Source organism: Bufo bufo, chromosome 6, assembly GCF_905171765.1.
Source record: "Bufo bufo chromosome 6, aBufBuf1.1, whole genome shotgun sequence".
Classification (NCBI taxonomy): Eukaryota; Metazoa; Chordata; class Amphibia; order Anura; family Bufonidae; genus Bufo; species Bufo bufo.
This window is the reverse complement of record NC_053394.1, coordinates 20,266,796-20,276,490: the sequence shown is the minus strand read 5'-3', so window position 1 is coordinate 20,276,490 and position 9,695 is coordinate 20,266,796. Positions and strand designations below refer to the sequence as shown.

The following is a 9,695-nucleotide window of genomic DNA, read 5'->3' as shown; positions in this document are numbered from 1 at the left end:
TATAATCAGATAAGATGTCTCCTGTGAGCCACTGGATTTAGAGAGCTGCTGTCACCTCTCTAAACATGTCTGTTACTGTAAATCCTTAGATTTCACAAAAAGTACAAGTCTTCATGTGGCCCTAGCGTAACTGATATCTAAATGTTACCACCTCCTTGTCAAGAGGATGTGTTTTTACACCGACCTATACTGTTAAAGATGATTGGACATTGTCAGACTGAGCAGTGATCCAGGCCTTTCACAAGGACAGAGTTTAGATCTGCTGCAGATTTACAGCGAGGATTTGGTTAAACCTATAACCTGCCATTGAGTAAATGATATGAAAAAGAGCCATCTCCCAAGGAATGTGAACCACCTCGCTAGTGCTACCTTCTGGAAGTGATTCCCTATGTCCGACTTTTTACTAACAAGCCTTGAAAAATGATAAGAGAAAATAGCCATGTCATGTTCCAAGGTGACCCTAGCAAGGCCTTTCTCAATCTTTAGTAGATACTTTGCATATTATTTTCCCATGGAACATCCTTAGCCCCGGGCAAGATACGGATGTGGTTCATGTTGCATCCGCATTTTGTTTTTGTGGATCCATTGACTTCAATGTATGGGACAAGTTCTAACCTTTTGCGGAATGGACATACAGATGCGGAAAGCCTATGCATTATCAGTGTCCGTTCTGCAAAAGTTTATGTCCACAAAATGAGGACCAAGGACTTATTTAAAACAATGGGTATGCAAATAAAATGAAGACGGCACACAGACTGCTTCCGTATGTTCCGGATCTGTGATCTGCAGACTGAAAAACGGATACGGTGTGTGTATGAGGCCTTAAGGAGAACCAGTGCCACCCCTAAGCTGAATAAATGATACATAGTTGATATCACTTGTCCCAGGAATAAAGAGATCTCTCCCAGTTGTGGTTTATCTAACCGTTACTCGTCACACGTTGTCTCCACTCTCATACTCATAATAGTTAACTGTCACATTGTGGGGGGGGGGGTCTCAATGTCTCAGTTCTGCACACTCTCTCAATATGATTTTCTCGCTGTGGATGCTACTGGCACAGTAATAAACTGCGCTGTCTTGGGCAGAGACGTGAGAAACGTTCAAGCGACTTATGATGGTTCCATTGGGCTGGATCTTCATCCTTCCATCACTGAACCCATCTTCTATGGTAACTTGTTCATAGACAGAGAATCCGATAAGAACAAGCCCTTTCCCATTCTGAAGTTTGTACCAATACTTTGTGTTGTAGTTGGATCTATCGTCTGTGCAGGTCAGTGACACATTGTCCATAGGGCGAGCAGGATGGAATACCGGCTTCTGAATAACATCTGCCAGGCACACTGTTAGGTAAAGTTATATGTATGGTTTTAACGTCGTCTACGTAGCGCTCCATATGTTAACATTTTTGACAATGTTCATTCATAAACCAACTTATATATACTTTCAGTTCACCCTGAATGCCCCCACTATGTTTTAGCCTCTGTTCCCACTATAGACCTTTTCAAAGAAAAGAGGTCACCTAGTGCAAGTGGAAGGAGATCACGGTGGACAACATCATCTAAGATTTCATGCACACAACCTAATGGGTCATCATGGATCCATCGTATCAGTCATGGATCCTTAAAAATGGTAACCATGATGCCAGCATGGACACACATTGGACAGATGACCAGGCTCAAACAATATCTGATAGCAGAAGATCTATATATGTAAGTACAGTATGTATGCACTATGGAGACCGCTATAAAAAAAATCATAATTTTTTTTTTGTTTCTTAGATTATTACTACTCACTCCATGACCAGCAGAGCAGAATGAGAAGCTGTAGGACAGGTGTCATCTCCTGGAGTCGTAGGCAGAAGCAACACGACTGATCAGAATGCAGGAATCACATGCGTCAGTGACTTGACAGCTCAGAATGCAGGTGACAGTGACATCACTGCAGTCAGTGACAGCTCATTTCGCTCATTGGTCTGTGCCAATTTGGATGGAAAAATAGGACATACCGGTATCTGTGTCTAAATTCTATATTGCAGAATTACTGATTGGATGAGTGACACAAATAGGTTTTCTTAAAAAACATGGGGAACACCATGGTTTATTGAGGTTGTATCATATGACAATATTTTTGAGAACAGTCAGTGACCAGGCCACACATGTAGATAGCTAGAGGTTGTAGTATGGAAGGTCAGAGACAGTAGGTATAGTTATAGAGAGGCAGCTCTAGTGGGCATGGTTTTGTCCCGGAGTTATGTGGGGGCGCAATAATTGACTTAAAGGTCCTATTGTTTTGGACATTTTTGGAAAGCATTTTCACTAGTCATAAAACCCAACGGTGATCTCTACGCCCAGTGCCATACATACATAGATGACACCACCAAACTTTAATTAACAAACCCTGCAAACTTTATACCAATCAGACTTCAGTGACTAATTTGAGCTGGAGGACCCCTTTTTGGAGCTCTGTATCAGAAAAATAGAGCTCTGACTATTCTTAAAGATTTAATAAAAAATAATCAGCACAGAATGCGGGATGTAAAAATAACCAGGTGATAATCCAAATAGAAAACCGCAGCACTCCTTCCATTAAAGCAATGTGATGTGTTTATATAACCAACAGGCATCATTACAGAACGCTGCGTTTTTCGAAACATCGAGTTCTGCAATGATTCCTCTTAGTTAAATAAACACATCACATTGCTTTAATGGAAGGAGTGCTGCTGCTTTCTATTTGGATTTGTCTCAGGGACCAAAAGCCGGGGTCCGACATCGCTTGCACCCACATGTTCCTTGGAGGACTTCTTTACTACTTAAAGGATACATCAAATTTGGTACCATAGTGCTGCTCTACTGTGGACTTTTCCAGGTGAGAAAACATCCAGATTTCAGGAGGATTCGGAAATAGCATACGTTTACTGTATCTGTCAGTGTATGTACTGATGGAATGAATATTGGGCAGATATAAGATAAAATGATGTATTCCTGGAATAAAGAAGAGCGTCCACACAGCTGTTACTCCATAACCATCTCCTTTGATGTACTGTATTTGTCATGGGGGGGGGTCTCTGCCTCTTCTTCTACTTCTGCACACTCTTCCAATATGATTATCTCGCTGTGGTGCTGCTGGCACAATAATACACTGCGCTGTCTTGGGCAGAGGCATGTGAGATGTTTAGGACGTTGGTCTTGATACCATTGGGCTGAATGTTTAATCTTCTGTCAATGAACCCGGTCTCCATCGTTAGGGCATCATTGACTGTATATCCAATAAGTACAAGCGCTTTCCCCTTCTCTTGTCGATACCAAAATTTTGTGTTGTAGCTGGTGTCATCATGTTCACAGTGTAGTGTGACATTGTCCATGGGAAGAGCAATGTGGAAATGTGGCTTCTGGATAACATCTGCTGCCAGACAAACTGCCGGGGATAGATATCATATTATATGGGGGAGGGGAAGGGGTTGAAGGTTGTCCATACAGCTATTTCCAGATTGAAAATTCCTATTTATAAGATTTTCATTTGGGAACCCATTAGCGATAGCTAGTAATGTGAAGATATCTTCTAGAGGGACATCGTCTATGTAGCGCTCATCAACCCCCAAATGTATTTTCCTCCATATTTACTCATTTTTCACACAGTTAAGATCCTCTGCTGAATAGTCACAGATTGTTACTCAACTATAACATTTATTTGAAAAATACATAGAAGTTATGGGTTTAACAGCCCAAGCTAGATCACTAGAGATGGACCATGATAGAGTGACATAACCAAGGACATTTATAGTGGGGGGAAAATAGTTTTTTTATTTAACTCACAGTGTGACCAGGAGAGAAGAAGAAGGATTTCCAGAACTCGGCTCATCTTCTATGATAGCAGTCAATGGTGAGCAAGACAAGCCAGGGTGCTGAAAGTGATATCAGGAAGAAAGAACACAGCACGTCACTGTCATCTTTACCATCCTCTCAATGACTCCAAGGGGCGTAGAAAAGCTGCATCATTACCTTTTCACCAATGAGAGAAGATATGAACGCTCCAATTCTGTTATTTTAGTAGATGAATAATTGCCCACCTAATTACCCCCAACTCAGAGCCTTGGATGACTGATGCATTTGAGCTTTTCAGCTCTGATAAATACATGATGATACAGAGAGATATAAATGACACGTAAATTCTGCAAATCCTGAACTTTTGTACTCAGTAGGCGCTATATGGCTCTGTTTGGGTCAGACTATTAATCAAAAGCATGAACTTTTATGCATCTGTTTACACAACGCTGCAGTTTGAAGAAATAATGTTACCAATGAAAGTAAACATTTGGTGATAATTTCACAATATACAATGTAACAAAAACAATGATCAGCTCAAAGCTCCTCCGTCTGGAGGGATCTATCTATGATTGGATAGCTGAGGAGATAGTCCAAGAAACCGATAAGACAAGATAAAGGTGTGGGATCTGGTAATAAAATCGGTTCTCAAAGCAATTCCATTTAGGATGGGTTCGCATTAGCGTTATGGAATTCCATAATAGGAACACAACACAGATATAACTGAATTCTAAGATGGAATGCAAAATGGAACTCTTTAAGAGGAATTTCGTTAAATTCTGTTATAACAGAACCCTTTAACGGAATTCCATAACGCTAATGTGAACCCACCCTTAAAAAACATATATTCACGATTTTATTACATCCAGATTTTAAAAAATCAACATAGAAACCCACAGTATGTCTACGGAGAGGCACATTATTCATTAGGCAGTGTGGGCCTCCTGCCTCAGACGGCCCTCTGGAAACATAGCAGGGGGCAGCAATGTAGCCTCCAGCCCTGCAGTCCTGCACACCCCCAAATAAAGTAATGTAATTTTGGTGTTGCTGAGCTCACCGGTGCGTTCCTTCTTTTTAAGAATGTTCCAAACAGTTGTTTTGGCCGCGCCTAATGTTTTTGCTATCTCTCTGATGGGTTTGTTGTGGTTTTTCAGCCTAATGATGGCTTGCTTCACTGATAGGGACAGCTCTTTGGATCTCATCTTGAGAGTTGACAGCAACAGATTCCAAATGCAAATAGCAGACTGGAAATGACCTCTGGACCTTTTATCTGCTCATTGTAATTGGGATAATGAGGGAATAACACACACCTGGCCATGGAACAGCGGAGAAGCCAATTGTCCCATTACTTTTGGTCCCTTAACAAGTGGGAGGCACAGATGGAAACTGCTGTAATTCCTGCACCGTTCACCTGATTTGGATGTAAATACCCTCAAATTAAAGCTGACAGTCTGCAGGTAAAGCACATCTTGTTTGTGTCATCTCAAATCCATTGTGGTGGTGTATAGAGCCAAAAATGTTAGAACTGTGTCAATGTCCCAATATTTATGGACCTGACTACTGTATAATACACTTAATAGGGTATCACTTCTCTAGTCATGTGTAGTGGGTGTACACTAGTCACAGTGTCTGTTTATATATACATAGGAGGCAGTATTAAAGTAGTTATATTCTTGTACATAGGAGCAGTATTATAGTAGTTATATTCTTGTACATAGGAGCAGTATTATAGTAGTTATATTCTTGTACATAGGAGCAGTATTATAGTAGTTATATTCTTGTACATAGGAGCAGTATTATAGTAGTTATATTCTTGTACATAGGAGGCAGTATTATAGTAGTTATATTCTTGTACATAGGAGCAGTATTATAGTAGTTATATTCTTGTACATAGGAGCAGTATTATAGTAGTTATATTCTTACATAGAAGCAGTATTATAGTAGGTATATTCTTGTACATAGGGGCAGTATTATAGTAGTTATATTCCTGTACATAGGAGCAGTATTATAGTTGTTATATTCTTGTACATAGGAGCAGTATTATAGTAGTTAAATTCTTGTATATAGGAGCAGTATTATAGTATTTATATTCTTGTACATAGGAGCAGTATTATAGTAGTTATATTCTTGTACATAGGAGTAGTATTATAGTAGTTATATTCTTGTACATAGGAGGCAGTATTATAGTAGTTATATTCTTATACATAGGAGCACTATTATAGTAGTTATTTTCCTGTACATTGGAGCAGTATTCTAGTAGTTATAGTCTTATACATAGGAGCAGTATTATAGTAGTTATATTCTTGTACATAGGAGGCAGTATTATAGTAGTTATATTCTTGTACATAGGAGTAGTATTATAGTAGTTATATTCTTGTACCTAGGTACAGTATTATAGTAGTTATATTCTTATACATAGGAGCAGTATTATAGTAGTTATATTCTTGTACATAGGAGCAGTATTATAGTAGTTATATTCTTGTACATAGGAGCAGTATTATAGTAGTTATATTCTTGTACATAGGAGGCAGTATTATAGTAGTTATATTATTGTACATAGGAGCAGTATTATAGTAGTTATATTCTTGTACATAGGAGCAGTATTATAGTAGTTATATTCTTATACATAGGAGCAGTATTATAGTAGTTATATTCTTGTACATAGGAGCAGTATTAAAGTAGTTATATTCTTGTAAATAGGAGCAGTATTATAGTAGTTATATAGTTATATTCTTGTACATAGGAGCAGTATTAAAGTAGTTATATTCTTGTACATAGGAGCAGTATTATAGTAGTTATATTCTTGTACATAGGAGGCAGTATTATAGTAGTTATATTATTGTACATAGGAGCAGTATTATAGTAGTTATATTCTTGTATATAGGAGCAGTATTATAGTAGTTATATTCTTATACATAGGAGCAGTATTATAGTAGTTATATTATTGTACATAGGAGCAGTATTATAGTAGTTATATTCTTGTACATAGGAGCAGTATTATAGTAGTTATATTCTTGTACATAGGAGGCAGTATTATAGTAGTTATATTCTTATACATAGGAGCAGTATTATAGTAGTTATATTCTTGTACATAGGAGCAGTATTAAGGTAGTTATATTCTTGTACATAGGAGCAGTATTATAGTAGTTATATAGTTATATTCTTGTACATAGGAGCAGTATTAAAGTAGTTATATTCTTGTACATAGGAGCAGTATTATAGTAGTTATATTCTTGTACATAGGAGGCAGTATTATAGTAGTTATATTATTGTACATAGGAGCAGTATTATAGTAGTTATAGTCTTATACATAGGAGCAGTATTATAGTAGTTATATTCTTGTACATAGGAGTAGTATTATAGTAGTTATATTCTTGTACCTAGGAACAGTATTATAGTAGTTATATTCTTATACATAGGAGCAGTATTATAGTAGTTATATTCTTGTACATAGGAGCAGTATTATAGTAGTTATATTCTTGTACATAGGAGCAGTATTATAGTAGTTATATTCTTGTACATAGGAGGCAGTATTATAGTAGTTATATTATTGTACATAGGAGCAGTATTATAGTAGTTATATTCTTGTACATAGGAGCAGTATTATAGTAGTTATATTCTTGTACATAGGAGGCAGTATTATAGTAGTTATATTCTTATACATAGGAGCAGTATTATAGTAGTTATATTCTTGTACATAGGAGCAGTATTAAAGTAGTTATATTCTTGTACATAGGAGCAGTATTATAGTAGTTATATAGTTATATTCTTGTACATAGGAGCAGTATTAAAGTAGTTATATTCTTGTACATAGGAGCAGTATTATAGTAATTATATTCTTGTACATAGGAGGCAGTATTATAGTAGTTATATTCTTGTACATAGGAGCAGTATTATAGTAGTTATATTCTTGTACATAGGAGCAGTATTATAGTAGTTATATTCTTGTACATAGGAGCAGTATTATAGTAGTTATATTCTTGTACATAGGAGGCAGTATTATAGTAGTTATATTATTGTACATAGGAGCAGTATTATAGTAGTTATATTCTTGTACATAGGAGCAGTATTATAGTAGTTATATTCTTGTACATAGGAGGCAGTATTATAGTAGTTATATTCTTATACATAGGAGCAGTATTATAGTAGTTATATTCTTGTACATAGGAGCAGTATTAAGGTAGTTATATTCTTGTACATAGGAGCAGTATTATAGTAGTTATATAGTTATATTCTTGTACATAGGAGCAGTATTAAAGTAGTTATATTCTTGTACATAGGAGCAGTATTATAGTAGTTATATTCTTGTACATAGGAGGCAATTTTTATTGTGAAAACAAACAAAAAAAATACAATTAAAATACATTCTTACAAAAACAAAAAATAACAGGCATTGTACACACAATGACTACTCAACTAAAATGACTATAGAATCATATTAAACTTAGAAAGTCCACATTTGCTGGGGAGGAAAAAGAAGAGAAAAAACCACACAAAATAACATCATATTTTCTGTTTTAAACCAAAGACACATTTTTCCATAATTTCCTATTATTCGGGTTACTCTTTATCTCTAATGACTTAACCCACTGGAGCTCAGACATTATTTGGCTTACGGCTGTGGTGTGGTGGAATGGCTCATTGTGTATAGACACGCGGGTTCTCATGTGCCAATGGTAGTATTTTATGACAGATATGATCAGGTACATTGTCCCCCTGTCTACATTCCTATTTCTGGATGGAACAGCATAGATTATTTCAGGATAAGTCAGGGACTGCAGTAATGGGATGTTTAGCTTTTGTGACACTTCTTCCCATATTCTCCTCCCACCCCTGCAGTCAGATATTAAGTGCTCCATCGTCTCCTCCTGCTGACAACCGAGAGGACAGTTCCTATCTGAAACACTTAAAAATTTCAGGTTACCCCTAACAAATAGCTTTCCATGTAATGACAACCAAGCTATGTCAAATAATTTGGCGGGGAGTCGTTTCCCATTGAGGAGCTTCAGACTTTCTTGTAAAGTGCTAGTCACACAATCCCTCAAGACAAGTGGAGAACAAAAGAAAGCCCTACAGACCCTCACGTATAGATCTTTCCTTGGCTTACCCTCAATGTAGGACTTCTCTATCTTCCACCTTCTCACACACTTCAGCCCATAGTCCAGGTACTGGGGGAGGTAGTCACTCGTCCATCGACCCCTCTTGAGACTGCCGCCTCGCACCCAAGACTCTGCAAAAGGCATTATCCAGTCCCTGATACTATTCACCCACAGGAAGCTGTTCTCTGAGTCCAGGCAACCAAAATTAACTTTTAGAAACATGGAGTCAAAGAACACCCTTGGATTCAACATATCCAACCCACCCTCTCTTCTCTGTAGGTAGGTGATCCCTCTTTTTATCAGGTTCAACCTGTTCCCCCACAACAGTTGGAAGAACAGGCTAAAGAGCCTAGCGGAGAAAGATTCCGGCAAAGGAAAAACGACAGAGACATACAAGAAGACAGGGACCAGGTAAGTCTTCAACATTTTAACCCTTTCTCTATAGGTCAGCCTCCAGTTCTTCCATCGCTGAACCTTTGCATTTCCGGCTTCCAACTTCTCTTCCCAATTTAGTTTGGCGTTATCATTCCTCCCAAATTTGACCCCTAGGATTTTAATATAGGTGGAGGCTCTCACAAATTGTGGCAGATCAAAGTCTGGATCACTGTCTGATATCCAGAGAGCTTGACTCTTCTCAAGGTTGACCAGAGACCCTGAGGCCTCTGAGTAACTTCTGATGGCCGTAGACAACATCTCCACCTCACGAGGCTCAGATATCACCACAGTCACATCATCCGCATAGGCAACAACACTCAGGGGCAGGCAATGGGGGACT

The 9,695-nt window shown here is 37.9% G+C and overlaps 1 gene segment (V, D, J or C); it reads right to left on the bottom strand.

Annotated features, from left to right (window-relative positions):
* Positions 1-702: 702 nt before the first annotated feature.
* LOC121006039 lies at positions 703-2,525 on the bottom strand. The segment is given in 2 exon segments: positions 703-1,340; positions 1,794-2,525. Coding segments are annotated over 2 exon segments (390 nt in total).
* Between the last annotated feature and the right edge of the window lie 7,170 nt (positions 2,526-9,695).